The sequence below is a fragment of the Pygocentrus nattereri genome, chromosome 25, assembly GCF_015220715.1.
Source record: "Pygocentrus nattereri isolate fPygNat1 chromosome 25, fPygNat1.pri, whole genome shotgun sequence".
Classification (NCBI taxonomy): domain Eukaryota; kingdom Metazoa; phylum Chordata; class Actinopteri; order Characiformes; family Serrasalmidae; genus Pygocentrus; species Pygocentrus nattereri.
In genome coordinates this window covers 4,490,001-4,507,370 of record NC_051235.1, presented here as the reverse complement: position 1 = coordinate 4,507,370, position 17,370 = coordinate 4,490,001, and the positions used below count along the sequence as shown (strand labels likewise).

Below are 17,370 nucleotides of genomic sequence, written 5' to 3'. Positions count from 1 at the left end.
GTCATGTAGAATAACTTCCCTCCGACTCACTTTCTTCTCTGACTGCTGTTTCTCTCCTCGTCCCCTTGTGTAGCGCCACTCACTCGAGTCTCAGTGCTCATCGTAACGCACAGATCTGATTGGCTGAGTAGCGTCACGTGTGACATTAACCACAAATGCGAATTGGTCTGTGAGCTAAAGTTAAAGCTAAAGCTAACGTAAAGGCTAGAAAAGCGATGCCGATTAAAATAGGACCACTCGGTTGAAATGTAATAATTCTCCATAGTTGATTGGTTATAGGTCCAGGTCGGCATAGGGCAGCGTCTGGATGCGGACTCACACCGTGGTCTGCCTATTAGTGACCTCTGATCTACATGATTCATGTGACGCATCATTAAAACTGGTGAATTTCAGCAAAAGGTGGCGAGTTTGTATGTAATCCTGCTATTGTTTTTCTATCATACCTGTAATCTAATTACATTTTTTTCAGAAGTGTCATGACTTTTGTACCCTGATTACGCAACACTGTTACGTGTGTTCTGTTCCTAGCCAACTCTTGTCTTTGTTCCTGCAACGGGATGGAACCAAATCTTGCGAGGCAGCTTGACTGCTGTCATTCTGTAGTGAAAAAGCTCTAGAAGAAATAGTTGAAATATGACATGAAATACATATTTCCATGAATTTGTTGTAATAGAATGTGTGGGGGGGGTGGGGGGGCAGGCTTAGGAGCATATGCTCCTATTAAACGGTCTAGGTGTTCAATTTGCTCCATTGCTCAAGCGCCTACACTCATGCACTTGGGAGAACCTGGAAAACCTGTTAATGACTTATGGCTCAGTTTATGGCAACTACCATAACGGCCATGAGCCAGACACACGTGGCCGAGCAGAACAGAGCTTCACAGCACAGAGGATACATCCATGAGGTTGACCAAGACCCGACATGTGTCCAAGCTGAAGCCGTCTGTCTTAATGTCCGTCCCTGGAGGAGAGTAAAGAAAAAAGGACGCCGGTAAGACGGAGTCCTTTCATGTTCTGTTCGCGGCCAGATAAGAAGAGCATACATACGTTTCGCAATAATCTTGTTTAAGATCGTCTTGAGCTCCGCAGCGGAGATCAGCATATCCTGGAGGGGAGAGGCGGATGAGTCACAGTACACACCCGCAACAGAACAGTGCACACCCAAAAGTTATGACATGGTTAAAAGAAAACACGAGCAGAGAAGTCTAGACTAAAAAAAGCTGCTGCAAACGATGTTCTACCACCAAGATCAAGTAAATGGTTCCAAAGCATCCACTGTTTTGTGGATTAGTATGTAATAGTATAGTATTACCAAATATAATTGATGTTTTTAGGAATTTATCTGAACACTGGTAAAAAAAAAGTAATAATTGGGTTTTGAAATTTTCACAAATGGTTGCTGTAAAAGAGGAAAATACACCAGGACATCAAACAGGACTCCAAATAGAGCTCAATCGGAGTAGTTCTCATTGAGAAGGTACAGAAATTCAGACACAACTCAATCCATAACACATTAAGAGACCCTTATCAGTCCCACAACGGGGAAATTTCACCTCTGCATTTTAATCCATGCATGCAGTGAAACACCACACACACACACACACACACACACACACACACACACTAGGGGCATTGAGCACACTCAGCCAGTGGTGGGTGGCTCTATTTGTGGCACCTGAGGAGCAGTTGGGGTTTAGGTGTCTTGCTCAAGGACACCTCAGTCATGGACTGATTTAGGCTTTTATTAACATCTACAAGCTTAACAATGATTTCAAATATATACCGGAGTATTCAAATAACCACAGGAGGCTCGACATCATATATAAAACATATTAGTCTTGGACGAAAACTGGCATAACTTCTGATTCAAGATGATTAAATATTTGGCTGGTTTCTTTATACTGAAACTGCTTGATTTGATTTTACTTCATTTTTAATATGACCTTTGGTACGTTTTAGCCATGGCTTAGCTATCGCTCTTACTTTTGTACTTTTATCTCTACTTTTTATCATTTTTAAAATGAAATTTTAAATCATTTTGAAATTAATGAAATGTATTTATTTTATCCTCATCTGCTCTGTTACTTGGCAAGTTCGTATATTGTAATTTTAATCGTTTATTGATTTAAGAGTTTATTGTTACCTTCGCATTATTAAATTTTACTTCTATGATTTTTATTATTTCATTATAGCATTTGATTTATTTTTTACTGCACAAGTTCTCAACCCCTGATTCCTGTATTGCTCGGCTATATTGTAAATGAGGGTCTCCCTCAATGTATTGCGAGTTTAAATAAAGGTTGATTGATTGATTGATTGATTGATTGATTGGTTGATTGATTGATTGATTGATACTTCAAAAAGAGGAGCTCTCATGGACAAAGGAAGCCACCCGGGACGGTGCGATACTCAAATGGCTGATAATTTTTGGGGAACATCTGATAATTCTGTCTTTTTGTCAAGAGATTGGAAATGTTACTGGGGACCCATTTGGAATTAGGTAGGAATTTTCATGGTTGGATGTTTATTTTGGGAAAAATTCTCCAGTTAGTAGGGAAGAACGATAAGGACCTGCTTCAAATATTATTGGTAGCTTGTAAAAAGGCCATAACAAGAAAGTGGATGCAGCAACCCCCCCCCCCACTTTACTTTTAATGGAAGTCAATGGAACCAGAATGTTTTCTTTTGATTCATTCTTCATGAAATTTACAAACAACATAAAGGACAACAGGCATTTTCAGATTATGCCCAAAAAAAATGGAAATACGAGGATTTCTTCTGACAGCACTGAAAAAAAAGATGGTATTTATGCATTTTTCTATAATGCATTACTGTGTAACCCTTGATGTTTGTAAAACGTTCCTTTTCATTCCTTTTGGATACTAGATGATCTCCTAGACTGCCTTTGTTCTTTAGTTACGTTTGTTTTTATTATTCTGTCTTTTCTCTTGGAGGTCATCCAATGATAATCGTGAAATGAGAAAAATAATGTTAAAAATAAAGAAAAAAGGAAAAGTCAAAAGTGCTGACTAAACCAAACACAACGTAAATAAAATGCAAAACGTACCTCATAACGTTTTAAACGATGGAGTCGTAAGTGCATGTACATTAATGTTGTACTTACAGGCCCTGCAAGCTTTGCAAACAGACTCCTGAAGCCGGCGTCCACTTCACTGTCTGAGACGGTCTCCTGGAAACAAACGGTTCAAGCTTGTTCACAGCCATTCATATGCGGTTGTATATAAAGTTCGGGCGGTCCTGGTCACATGATGTCTTTTGTTGTTTTTCTAAGTGTGAATAAGCGAACACAGACCACAGAGAACATACCTCTGAGCACTAGAATATAATAATGTTTTACTATATTTTTCTATTGATTTTGATTTTTATAAAACGGATAGTTCTGGTCCTAAAATCTGATTGGCCGAGCCACATTTGAAGCTGTTGAAAAACCCACGATTGAATTAAAGTACTTACACTTTGTCAGATTTACTGTAAAACGGCAATACAAAAGAATATAGAATGTCACCTGAATGGCTTAAATGCCTTGAACGTCTGCGTCCCGTCCCAAACGGCTCCACACTCCCTTGCTAACTAGTGCGCGATGTAAGTTCTAAAATGCCAAATAGTGACTGCTTGTCGAGTCTGAATGTGGATGACGACCATTTTTTTGTAATATTTTGCTCTGCTGGGCTGCAGTAGTCAGTATTTAAACCCCTATGTAGTGCACTATGTAGGGAGCAGGCAGCTGTTTGAGATACAGCCCCAGTGTGGGTAAAGGGGCACCTTTACATTGGCAGAAGACGAGTCAAGATGCTAATTTGGTGGCCAAAACGTTTGTATAAAGCGAGGTTTTTTGCAGTAAACTGTGCTGTTATATGTTCATTGTAATACAACAAAAAATTAAAGATGTTGAAATGATCAAAGTAAACAATGTTGGGCGGCTCAACGTTCTTCTCCTCATTCAACGGTCTGTGGTTGCTTGGCGATGATACTCTACAGAAACTACGTTTCTTGGCGGAATACTTGTTTATGTCGAGTATTAATAATAAATAGCTGTCTAAAATTATTTGCCTCCACTTTGCACCGTGCCTAATAACCCCCCTTTCCTGTGGTAAAATCGCAGTAATGTACGGCCTCTCGCGGCTTATTGCTTTAAGTTTCTTTAGTGGCATGGCAGGACATGTGGCTCACCAACTGTACTCTACAAGGTAGAGGTTTCTAATGACCAGGTGGAAAACACACACACCAAAGAGCCAAAACATTATGACCACCTGCTCAATATGTTGTATATATACTCCAACTCCCCAAGGCATGGGCTCTCCAAGACCTCTGAAGGTGCCCTGTGGTATGTGGCATCAAGACGTTTTAAATTCTATAAGTTGAGAGGTGGAACCTCTGCAGATAATACTTGCTATTCCAGCAGATCCCACAGATGCTCGATCGGATTGAGATGTAGGGAATTTGGATGCCAGGTTTAAAACCTTTGTCATGTTCCCTAAACCACTTGCGAATGATGTGTGGAGAGTGGCAGGGGGCTACTGCCAGCAGGAAACACCACTGCCATGAAGGTACCTGTTCCACAACAATGTTTAGGTTGGTGGTACGCGTCAAATTGACGTCCACATGAATGTCCAGAACATCACATTCCCTTCACCGGCTTGTCGTCTTCCCTCAAAGCATCTTCTACAGGAAAAGAAAACGGGACTCACTGGACCAGGCAGCCTTCTTCCATTGCTCCAAGGTGTAGTTCTGACATTCCTGCACCCACTGTAGGCACTATCGATGGTGGGCAGGCGTTAGCTTGGGCACTGTGACTGGTCTGCATCTACACAGCCACATAAGCAGCAGGGTGCAATGCGCCCACACAATCCAGACGAGGGCCTTGGGAACACAACACCCTTTACTGTTGTTGGTAGGCTTGCCACTCTGACCCACTCATCTGGCCATCACGATTTGTCAAAGTAGCTCATGTCTTCATGCCTGTCGATGTCTCCTGCCTCCAACCTAATGACTATGAGACGTGATTTTATTACTGTGTAATACAAGGTGAAGCAAAAAGATTCGTCCATATTTGTACAACCATGAGGCGCCTAGGAACCAATAACAATCCAACTGAAAGAGTCAGAGTTTCTGCCTGTCAGTGGAAGACGGCTCCTTCAGTCTGAGAGGAGATGAGACCCCTGAGCAGAAAGCGTTCTGCGTTCTCCACGTCAATAAGAGTGAATCTCTCATAACTGTGCAATGTGGTTTTCATGGGCAGTGAAGCTCCAACAGCTCAGAGCGGTTGGCGTTGGCTCCACAGCACTAGACGATCTCCGAAATCGCACTGAAAGAGCCGCGAGTGCAGCGACGCCCGACACGCTCAGTCCAGCATGGGATGAGTTTGACTTGGTGTTGATGTCGTCCGTACAGCTGGAGGAGGTTCAGACTGAGACCTTGTAAAAATTACATAAACTTTATGCTCATTTAAACCGTTTACAGTTCACTGCACTGATCTGTAACGATTTACCAAACGCTGCTCACTTGATCTATGAGTGGTCAACATTTTGGCTCATCTGTGTCCACAGACACGACTCTTTGATTCTCTCTTTAATTGTGAGCTTTCGTGTGAGACACTTTTGCACAAAAAGCAAAACAAACAAATGTCAAACTTACATTGTCCAATTTAGCATCAACAGGATCATCACAGGGCCTATAGGGAAGAAAAATCCCACAGTGAACAGATGTTTATTCACGTTATTCAAGTTCCTGTGTTATTAACATCGTCACTGATGCATTTTATTTAATCAAAAATATGAACGTTCACAAAATTTTAACCTACCCCAAGCATCCTTGGGCAAGACTCCTAACATCACGTTACAGGAGTCATTTAATTAGTGTCAAATATTTACCTATAACAGTAGATTTTTACAAAAAATGACAATGTCTGATTTAGTTAGATCACAGCTGTATAAAACTAATCAGTGATCCAGCTTTGACCTCACAACCCAGCGCATATGATACGAGTTGGGCATAATATCATAAGGGACGACAATACGGCCTAAAATATCACAATGCTTGATCAACTCAAACCCACAAGTCCCACAGTCTCTAAAAGACCTGCTCATGTGGCTTCAAGCACTGTATGAACGCTGTATGTTTAATACTAGACCACTAGAATCATTACTGTGTTTCGGTCTGCTTCTCGGAGAAGACGCGCAGGCAGAAGTCTCCGTCCTTGTTCGGCTCGAAGGTGGAGGGGACGACCAGGTATTCTCCCGGGGGCAGCCTGAACCTGGTGCTGACCTCTCTCAGGTTGATGAAGGTTTCGGAACGAGCCTTCTGAGCGTGCGTCAGGAAGAAGTTCTTATCCAGATGCACGTCCGTCTGGCCTTGAAACTGAAAATAAAAGAGCCAATCAGAAGGCGGGAAAAGGCGAGGCCTGAAGTGATTTAGCATAAATGTAAAAGTGCTGGATTTAAAACTTACCTGTGGAGGCATCTGTAGAAAAAAAAAAGCAGAAAGAGTTTCAGATTCATATACATAACAGCTTTTCCCCTCAGGATTAACACAGCAAGGCTTTATCCACAAACACAGTACAGTCACTTTTACCGTTTTTCAAAAAGGGATGGACAACATATTGTCAGCTGATATATCATCTACTGTTCTACAACAGTTGGTTCCGGCCACGCAAGCTGACTGGTTGAGAGTCGTTCTGTTGCTGTTATTTCACCACAACATCACGGCTTTTTCACAAACACTGTATCACTCCGCAGAGACGCCGTTGCTAAGCAATGAGCTTGATGAGTTTGCCACAAACAGAAAACGGACACTGTTACGATCACATCTGACCGACAGCCGATTTGGTCCGACTCTGAAGACGAGACGACGCTAAATTCCCAAACTGTCGTCACCACTGAGCAGCCGATAAGCTCACAGAAGACGACGTGACGTAAACGTAACATAAACTTCACGTCACGGCTTTTATATGAACATATATCATTTCATCATTTATTTCTTGTTTGGTTTCAGCGCCTGTCCGAAAGTGTTTTGCTGGTTCTCACGACATCCACCATCGTGACCTGACCAAGAAATCTGACAGAAATCAGAATAAGAGTTGACATGCAGTGAGAAATCGGATCACCGAGCTAAAACCCAGCCTCTTTATCAGAATTTTTAATCGGATTTCTAGACTGGAGTTTGATGTTTACACGACCATTTGAATAATCGGATAACCGCAGAAATCTGATTAGAATGTAAACAAACTACACGTGCTGGAAAAATTACAAATTTCGAATGACGAAAGTTCTTCCAGCTTAGAAGATGATGAGGTGTGATGAGAAGAATCAGCTCTAAACGGACAAAGTGCTCCTGGGCTGGGTGTATCGTTCTAACGGTCTCTGACCTCATAGATGGCGTAGCCGATGGTGTGCATGTCCTCCCCGTCCTTCCTCAGCCGCCGCCGGTTCTTCTGGATCAAGCCCACCACCAAGCTGCAGCCTGTTTCGTTGTCATTGGGGTCGTCGTCCTCTTCGTCCAGCTTGATCACAAACTGAGGGTTCATCCAGAACGTGTCTGCAGGAGAGGGGCAAGTTAGACAGGGGAAAGTAGTAACCCAGATAAAATGGCTAGCTCAGGGGAGGACGTCCTGCTGGATTCAGGGGGAACCCTAATGGAGCATACCTGTGTTTAATAGCCAGAGGTTCCAGAGTTCAGAGAAGACTGGCATTAAAGCCTGCCTAACCCTGAGGTTGTACTGCTCTGACCAAATATCCCACCATTCAATGGTTTTGATTTGATTTCGATTTGAGTCAGAATTGTTCACCATGGTAGTACTAGGAACCAGACGTCGCTATGTCTACATTACAAATATCACGTCATCCTCATCATCATCTGCTAGCCTATTTTTATCTACTGATCACTGAACTTCCATAAGGTTTTATGTGTCACACAGATGATGGTAAAATACCGCTAAATTGGAAAAATTTTATTTGGGGGCTAATTTTTCCTTACAACGCCCTGCATGTACCTCTCCAGCAGCGCTGCTTTGTCTGATCCACTCGTACCAGCACAACACACACTAACACACCACCACCATGTCAGTGTTACTGCTTTGCTGAGAATGATCCACCATCCAACTAGTACCTGCTCTGTGAGGGTCCATGAAGTGGGTTAATGGGTTAAATGCGGAGGTGAAATTTCCCCGTTTGTGGGATTAAAAAACAGTATAACTTACAGGCGTTGTTCCTGCAGCCTCCTGCGGTGGACCCCCTCCTCCAGGAGCCACTGTAGTTGCACACGCTCCAGGGCTTCACGGAATCACTGGTGATCGCGTCCGGGGTCAGCGTGCAGATTTCTATACGAGAGTACTGACGCACGAACTCTGAGAACGCCATCCTGAGCACAAACGCGTATACAACATTGTAATATACTGAAAAGTATCATGCAGCATAAATATTCTGCATTTGGTTTCATAAAAAAATAAAAACATCACATATTTAGATTTAGAACAGCATTTTTACTGACGTGAAAACTTCTCCTCTTTCTCCAGCAGAGCTATTTATAAGAAATAGAGCTCTGGGCAGATTTGGTCATAGCATATTATGTCATACTGTAGGATTGAGAGGATATATTTCCATATCCATTACCAAAATTCTCCATCTTCTGCATTGGCACTCGGCCGTTCCGAAGGATCCACGGAGTTCCATTCAGACGAGCTGCAAAGACTCGCAGATGTTATTATTCTGCATGTCATGTAATGTATTATTTACGGTAGAAAGCCAAAGACAGGAAACAGCATTGGCTGGTCATATGGCCAATGCTCCTGGCTACTGTTATACAGTACCTGTCACTCCAGGCTCCAGTCCACTCCACCTGACCCCAGGGGTTGCGCATCCGCACCAGCTTTTCCAGCCCGCCGCGATAATGCACCTTAAAGAAACATAAAGAGGCTCTTAGGCTAACATTACCTAGACGTTCTCACTTCAATGCCAAACCCCTCTGAAAGCTCCTTCAGTACCAACAAAACTTCTTAAAAGGGAAGAAGGGACTAAAAGGCTCCTTAGATCATCACAAGTTTTTGACATGCTGTCGTTGTTGGAAGAAGACCTCGTATCTCTAAATAGTGACTTTACAGGAGAAGGAAAAAACCTGCTTTATTTTTAATGGAAGTCAATGGAACCAGGCATCTTTACCAGGTCATTTTGGGCCGTTTCTTTTGGTCCATTCTTCATGAAGTTTACACACAATGTAAAGAACAACAGGCGGTTTTAAATTATGTCAAATACGAGGTTTTCTTCCTCCAACAGCGATATGCTGCCACCTGACTTAAGCCATGCTCTTTCCAAGAGTAGGCTGCTTAGGGAATAACGCTGGCTGTCGTATTCAACCATTTAGTCTACCACTAGTGCTGGATGCTACCAGTTAATTAGCCTTTACTGTGGTAAAGCTGGTATGCTGTCAAGTCAACTTCATTCTCAGCACTGCAGTAACCAATAGTTCCTGCTCTGTGAGGGTCCATGGGGGTCCTGACCACTGAAGAACAGGGTAAAAGGGGCTAACAAAGTATCAGAGAAACAGATGGACTACAGTCTGTAACTGTAGAACTACAAAGTGCAGCTATACAGTAAGTGGAGCTGATAAGATGGACAATGAGGGTAGAAACAAGGAGGTGGTCAGAACGTTCTGCTGATCGGTGTGTATAAGACCTTCTAGCCTCATCATTTTCAACTGAATGAAACTTCAAGTGTCCTGGCTGGTTTCTGTTTGTACCTCGACAGCTCCTGTGAGAGAGTAGGCGTGTCCCTTGACCAGCTTCTGACGGGTGATTGCCTCTGAATCAGCAGCACTCGTGATCTAGAAATGCATAAACACCAACACTGCATGAATAGTCCATTCAGACTAGGCATGCAAAAGCCATCCAGTGAGGAGTAAATTCAGTGGAATAGTCTCACGTCTATGGAGCAGCCCAGCAGAGCTCCGGACTCCAGGGCCTTTTGGATGATCTGGAAGATGTTGGCAGGAGCTTTCCTCAGCTCGTAGGACTCAGCGATGCCTCCAGTGAAATCCTCGAAGCCCTCGGAGGTGGAGCCTCCAGACAGAGCCTCGTAGCAGCCATTAACCCTGGAGTAGAGAGCGAAGATCAGAGGGGCTCAGGATTGTAGATCATATTCATTAAAACCAATAACTGTAATAAGGTGACTATTGGCATGCGTTTATCTCCAGCAGGCTGGACTACTGTAATGGTCTCTTTACTGGACTTCCCAAAACCACAAACAGCCAAAACACAGCTGCTAGAACGGCAGGCCGGGCACATCGTTCCAGTCCACAACTCTCTGCACTGGCTACCAGCTGAGCACAGATTTGACTTTAAAGTGGCTTTAATTTGATATAAATCACTATAGATCCACAGCTGATCTGCCGTATGTATACAAACCCAACAGGCCTCTCTGATCACTCAGGACTGGTCAGTTAGTAGCGCCCAGAATCAGAAACAACCAGGGTGACACATCTGAAACCAACTCCCAGGTGAGGTCAGATATGCTCCCAATGCAGCCGGTTTTAAGACCAGATTTGAAAACGTTCTTGTTTTCTTGTGCCTTTGTTCCGCACTGCACTTCATCTTAATCGCTAGAATTTTATCAGGTCTTTTAAACCCCTATTTTCCTTGTTATTTATAGCTCTGTAAGTTCAAATTTTCTTTGCACTTTATTTCCCAGCCTTTCATTTTGAGCTATGTACTTCGAACCTTCTTGTAATTAACTCGTTACACTTTATCTTCATGCTATTTACAATTTTTAAATCATCCATCCATCCATCCATCATCTTCCGCTTCTCCGGGGTTCGGGTCGCGGGGGCAGCATCTTAAGCAATGAGGCCCAGACCTCCCTTTCCACATCGACTTCCACTAGCTCCCTGGGGGGGATTCCGAGGCGCTCCCAGGCCAGCTGGGCGATATAGTCACGCCAGCGTGTCCTGGGTCTTCCCCGGGGTCTCCTCCCGGGTGGACTTGCCTGTGACACCTCCCAAGGGAGGCGTCCAGGAGGCATCCTAACCAGATGCCCGAACCACCTCAGCTGGCTCCTCTCGACGTGGAGAAGCAGCGGCTCTACTCCGAGTCCCTCCCGGATGACCGAACTTCTCACCCTATCTCTAAGGGAGAGTCCAGACACCCTGCGGAGGAAACTCATTTTGGGCGCTTGTATTTTTGCGATTCTTATTCTTTCGGTCTTTTTAAAATAATTTATCATATTTTATTTTATATTAAGCGTCTGAATTCGACATCTTAAGGCCTCAGAGATCGGATTTGAGGAACGAGGCTTGGAATGTGAACGTAGCCTAATTGTCCAACGACTCTTTGATGCGATTTTAAAATCTTGCTAGCATGAGTGTCCCAAGGCCTGATTAACAGCTGAGATGTTGGTGTAACTTCCCAGCGAGATTTGGCTAATCATTGGTTGAAAGCGGTAACCTTTGGTGATCCTCCTCACTCAGGGTGCTGCAAATGACTCAGATACAATCACAACCCAGAGGAATGACATATTCTAAATGAGACCTCATCTTGATCTCCGGTGCTTCTCCTGGACACAGTTAAGTCCAGTTTCAGAGTGAGACTTTATCCATTTTCTCTTGGGAAATAAAACTCAGATTTTCTCACATTGATCAAAATACCGTCACACATGTGGCTGAACTCTTGAGTGCCTGACTCGTCTCACCCCAGTCTTGGCTGAGTAATATCTCCATAAGAAAAGTGTGAGATCTCATCGTCACAGTTCAGAAGGTCAGTCAGAAGGAGAACTCTCGCTTTTCTCATTAGTGACCAGAATGTCTCACAGTGAAGTGCTCTTAAGGGCGGTTTAGGAGAAAGAGTCCAGAATTTAGTGATCAATATAACATTAAGATCTACTTTACTTCTCTGAGATAAGCTGTAGAAAGAATTCTTTCCTCTGGGAAACGCCTTTGAAAAATTCCTCGCAAAAGCCTTTTTAAGGCACCAGATTTCAGAAACGTCTTGAGGTGTATTATTATGTAATGCTCTTATTTTTCTGTTTGTGTGAAGCACTTTGAATTGCCACTGTGTATGACAGGCGCTATACAGATAAACATGCCCTGCCTGATATTCAGCTACGTATCTACAGTGGGACTTCCATTGATTTTCCAAAATTAAATATGCACGTTCAGAGTGGCTTGATGTGAAATGCGCCATTCTAGAAAGTCAGAATTGTTCACAGGCTTGGTGATGGGAACCAGACGTCAAAAGCATTTCAGGCCTCTAAAAGCTCCTTCACAGGAAACTATTACACATAATTGGTTACAAATATGTTGCGTAATGCCCGAGACATATCCCTTACAATAATACACACAAAACTTGTAGGTTCATTGGCTGTTGTTGACAGTAAATAAAAAAATAAAATCAAAATATTAGTGTTGTAGTTGGTTTTAGCATTTGTAGGTAAACTAAAGGGGATCACAGAATAAAGTGTGGCCCCTATATGTGACAAATTCTAAGGCAACTAATTTATATTTGTAATTTGTCCATCTTCACTAACCAGCTAAGACATCAGCTTTCCAGTTAAAGGACATGACAAAACTTCAAAGCTTTTTTTTGATAAAAAACTCAGTCTTACAAGCAGAGCATGCTCTTTCGTAATTAGGGTCTTTGGGGTCAGTAAAGCTCCTGAGGCTAAACTGCAAACAGTAGTGTTTACACAAGCAAACTCACTTAGCGTAGGCCTTCTCCAGCAGGGCGCTCCAGAACTCGTTCCCCTCTTCAGAGTGGACGAACAGCAGCTTCCCATCCTTCACCGGCAGCCGGTCATCGATGACGACGTCCACCCACTCACCAAACTGCCAGAACTAAAGGGGGTGAGGGCAGAAGGGCTATTTAAGACACTGAATCAGAGTGTGCGACTCGTCAAACCAAACAATTAATACTGTCAAAAAAAAGAAACCAACGTTCGTCTGATGTTTTAACAGGATCAGGGCTGCTTGTACAGTTTTTTAGCATGTAGCACTGGCACTATAAAGTTGCAACTATACAAGAGATTAGAGATTAAAAACTACAATCCTGTGCAAAAAAACTTGTGCAAAACTGTCAACAAATCATTAAATGAATAAAGGAGCTCAGTACGGAATATCTTTTCCCTTTGATTTTGTTTACACGTCGAAGTCTTGTGGATAAATGTGCAGACAGCTTTTGACAGAAAGGAGAGTCAATATGGTTCCACTCAACACTGATGGCTTCAAACCGTTGAAAAGCACTTTTAAGATAGTTTGTGTTTAATGTGACAGCAAATACCCTGTATAGGCTTGGTCCCTTTTCTTGCACAGGATTCCCCAATAGGGGGTGCTACTAGCACTTCAGTGAGCAGTACTAATGCATGCAAGTCCTAAATTTCAAAACATAAAGAAAAAGTATTTATTGGCTAAAGGTAAGACTGAGCTTGTTCTTTAAAAAAGTATGAGTGCTGCCAGCATTGCTGCAGAGGGTGAAGAAGTGGGAGGTCAGCCTGTCAGTACTCAGACCATACGCTGCACAGCGCATCAACTCTGTCTTCACGGCCGTCATCCCAGAAGGAGGCCTCTTCTGAAGCTGACGCACAAGAAAGCCTGGAAACAGTTTGCTGAAGACAAGCAGTCCAAGAACGTGGATTACTGGAACCATGTCCTGTGGTCTGATGAGACCAAGATAAACTTGTTCTCAGATGGTGTCCATCATGTGTGTCGGCACCATAGTGAGGAGTACCAAGACAACTGTCTCTTGCCTACAGTCAAGCATGATGGTGGTTGCAACATGGTCTGGAGCTGCATGAGTGCTGCCGGCACTGGGGAGCTGCGGTTCAGTGAGGGGAAACATGAATTCCAACATGTACTGTGATGTTCTGAAGCAGAGCATGATCCCCTCCCTTCGGAAACTGCACTGCATGGCAGTTTTCCAACACAATAACAACCCCAAACACACCTCCAAGATGACCACTGCCAAGCTGAAGGTAAAGGTGATGGATTGTGTGATGGCCCACTAAGGTCCCCACATGTAACATCAACATGGGTTGTGTGTGTTGGGCATTGCTGGGGATTTCATGTAGTTTAAGGCCGTTTTTAAATGTAGCTTAAGGTGCTCCACATACGTATAGAAATACACTGTTATTTATACCAGCTCTCTGATTCGTTGGAACACTTCTAACACTGCTCATATCTTGTGCTAATGGTTGCTAATTTAACATCGTTAAAATGTATACTTTTCTATGCTAGGAGTGCACACTAGCAAGAAGAGTCAGACAATGGGTTGGAACCGTTTTAACACTTTATTGAGCTCACCAGATGTGTTTTACCGCCTTCTTTGTTTGTTCCCCTGGAACCATGCCTGCAGCGTGGGTCAGTGGGTGGTGCTTAAGAGGGAACCAGAACCTTGTGTCCCCATAAGGGGTAATAAATGTTCAAATTGACTCCTTGTTGTGCTCCTTTGCTTTCGGTCACACCCTGACAGACTGGCCAAGTAAGTCTCCAGACCTAAACCCAATCGAGCACCTGTGGGGCGTCCTCAAGCAGAAGGAGGAGGAGCGCAAGGTGTCTAACATTCATCAGCTCCGTGACGTCATCGCGTGGCCTCTCAGTTGACCTTTTTCAAGTGTGTGGCAAAAATGCACTCAGACGTGGGGTTTTTAGTGTCCGCTTGCCACTTCTTCCACATAGATTATGGACTGAAGGACTTGTTCTCAACACACAGGGCAACCCCCGGTGTGGCATCATGAGCAGCAGTAGTAACATGAAGGTAATGAAGCAGTGTTAGGACTCTGGTACCTGAAAGTGAAAGATGCCGGCGTAGCTAGAACCGAAATCCTGGTTGCTGGGGACCACCCTGGCCAGCACGTCTTCGTTCAAAGTAAGAGAGGCGATGGCCGCTAGGAGCCAGCAGTCCCCTAAAAGAGACAAAGGTAGAGAGACATTCTCAGCTCAGTCTTACAGACTGCATGGACACATTTTCCTGACTTGCCTATATTAACCAGGTCGTGATATAAGAAACTCTAACTCTGGCGTTTCCTTTATTATGGGTAACACCGATGACGATCAGTAACGCCAGTGGATAGATGGATAGAGATAGAGAGAACTATGGACAGAGAGAAATGTAGATGTTTCTGTAGAATGACCCGTAGTTCAACTAAGTGACCTCAAAAACGGGCAGAAATGAGCATTTTTCTACATCTTTTATATTTCGGGGTTTCCCCCATCCCAGTCTTTACGACTAGACCTTGTTCCAAAGTCAAATGAAACATTCTTGGGACAATAATGTGCTTGAAAACATTTAATGCTCATTAAACTCCTAAAAAACCTGATAAAGAAACAGTGTATTAATGTTTTTAGGAGCCCATCGAACCACAGCAGTTGGGGGGCAGAACTATGTGTCATACCTCCTCTGATCGTTAGAGCTCATTGCATCACAGTGGAGCCTCTTTGGCTCATAGAATGCACCTTGAAGCCAAGAGGCTCATCAACTTGGAACGAATCCTGAGAACTATCCAGCTGAATACTGTGAAGATGCACTCATAGCCTGCTAAATGTCTCCTATGTTTGCTAAACAGTTTACATAAACCCGCAGAGATGGTCCTGGATAACCGCGTCTGCTCGAAGCAACTGATGTCCTTCGCTTGCTTGTCCAGTTTCTATAATGCATAGCGATTTAAACTTGGATCCAGCAATAAATAAGCTTGCCTTGTTTTTGGAGGAACCTTTGATTCTTGATGGACTAATTTTAATGTTAGATAAGTAAGAATAACAATGACTGCATTTATATGCACTCAATAACCCAATCATAACCTGATCACTGCAGAAAATCAGATTTTGTCAGTAGTCCGATCAACACGTTTACATGCGTAATCAGATACTAGGGAAACTCCAGGTCTATGGCCTAATCATACTCTGACTTCTGTAGTTATACAATTATTCAAATGGTCATGTAAACAGCATATTCTGATTTCTTAAGATCGAAGTAAGATTTAGAAATCTGATTAAGAAATCCTATAAAGAGGCTGGATTTTAGCTCAGTAATCAGATTTATCGGTGAATGTGAGCTCTTACTCTGATTTCTTTCAGATTTCTCAGTGAATGTGAGCTCTTACTCTGATTTCTTTCAGATTTCTCAGTGAATGTGAGCTCTTACTCTGATTTCTTTCAGATTTCTCAGTGAATGTGAGCTCTTACTCTGATTTCTTTCAGATTTCTCAGTGAATGTGAGCTCTTACTCTGATTTCTTTCAGATTTCTCAGTGAATGTGAGCTCTTACTCTGATTTCTTTCAGATTTCTCAGTGAATGTGAGCTCTTACTCTGATTTCTTTCAGATTTCTCAGTGAATGTGAGCTCTTACTCTGATTTCTTTCAGATTTCTCAGTGAATGTGAGCTCTTACTCTGATTTCTTTCAGATTTCTCAGTGAATGTGAGCTCTTACTCTGATTTCTTTCAGATTTCTCAGTGAATGTGAGCTCTTACTCTGATTTCTTTCAGATTTCTCAGTGAATGTGTGCTCTTAATGTGATTTCTTTCAGATTTCTCAGTGAATGTGAGCTCTTACTCTGATTTCTTTCAGATTTCTCAGTGAATGTGAGCTCTTACTCTGATTTCTTTCAGATTTCTCAGTGAATGTGAGCTCTTACTCTGATTTCTTTTAGATTTCTCAGTGAATGTGAGCTCTTACTCTGATTTCTTTCAGATTTCTCAGTGAATGTGAGCTCTTACTCTGATTTCTTTCAGATTTCTCAGTGAATGTGAGCTCTTACTCTGATTTCTTTCAGATTTCTCAGTGAATGTGAGCTCTTACTCTGATTTCTTTCAGATTTCTCAGTGAATGTGAGCTCTTACTCTGATTTCTTTCAGATTTCTCAGTGAATGTGAGCTCTTACTCTGATTTCTTTCAGATTTCTCAGTGAATGTGAGCTCTTACTCTGATTTCTTTCAGATTTCTCAGTGAATGTGTGCTCTTAATGTGATTTCTTTCAGATTTCTCAGTGAATGTGAGCTCTTACTCTGATTTCTTTCAGATTTCTCAGTGAATGTGAGCTCTTACTCTGATTTCTTTCAGATTTCTCAGTGAATGTGAGCTCTTACTCTGATTTCTTTTAGATTTCTCAGTGAATGTGTGCTCTTACTCTGATTTCTTTTAGATTTCTCAGTGAATGTGTGCTCTTAATGTGATTTCTTTCAGATTTCTCAGGCTGCGAGAACAGGCAGCGATGCTGGAAATAAGCAAGCGGTGCTGCTGTGAGATGCAGCAAAACACTTTTGGACCGACACTGAAACTTCATGCTTGACGAATAGAAAGATTTAAACATTCTTCATCTTCTGGATGATGTATGTTCATATTTTCAGGTAAAGTGGAGTGATCTTTCAAGAAAAGCTGT

The 17,370-nt window shown here is 42.8% G+C and overlaps 1 protein-coding gene across 1 annotated transcript in view; it reads right to left on the bottom strand.

Moving 5' to 3' along the window:
• The window catches only part of LOC108443477 (calpain-2 catalytic subunit-like), a 34,164-nt gene that overhangs the window by 6,198 nt on the left and 10,596 nt on the right, over positions 1-17,370 (bottom strand). The window contains exons 3-16 of the mRNA XM_017724187.2: positions 14,778-14,896; positions 12,700-12,833; positions 9,932-10,100; positions 9,750-9,833; positions 8,824-8,909; positions 8,627-8,695; positions 8,215-8,375; positions 7,384-7,553; positions 6,468-6,479; positions 6,166-6,377; positions 5,655-5,691; positions 3,124-3,189; positions 1,047-1,104; positions 896-960 (exon numbers count right to left, since the gene is read on the bottom strand). Of these exons, the coding sequence (XP_017579676.2) occupies positions 896-960; positions 1,047-1,104; positions 3,124-3,189; positions 5,655-5,691; positions 6,166-6,377; positions 6,468-6,479; positions 7,384-7,553; positions 8,215-8,375; positions 8,627-8,695; positions 8,824-8,909; positions 9,750-9,833; positions 9,932-10,100; positions 12,700-12,833; positions 14,778-14,896 (1,442 nt within the window). The remainder of the gene's footprint in view (positions 1-895; positions 961-1,046; positions 1,105-3,123; positions 3,190-5,654; positions 5,692-6,165; positions 6,378-6,467; positions 6,480-7,383; positions 7,554-8,214; positions 8,376-8,626; positions 8,696-8,823; positions 8,910-9,749; positions 9,834-9,931; positions 10,101-12,699; positions 12,834-14,777; positions 14,897-17,370) is intronic.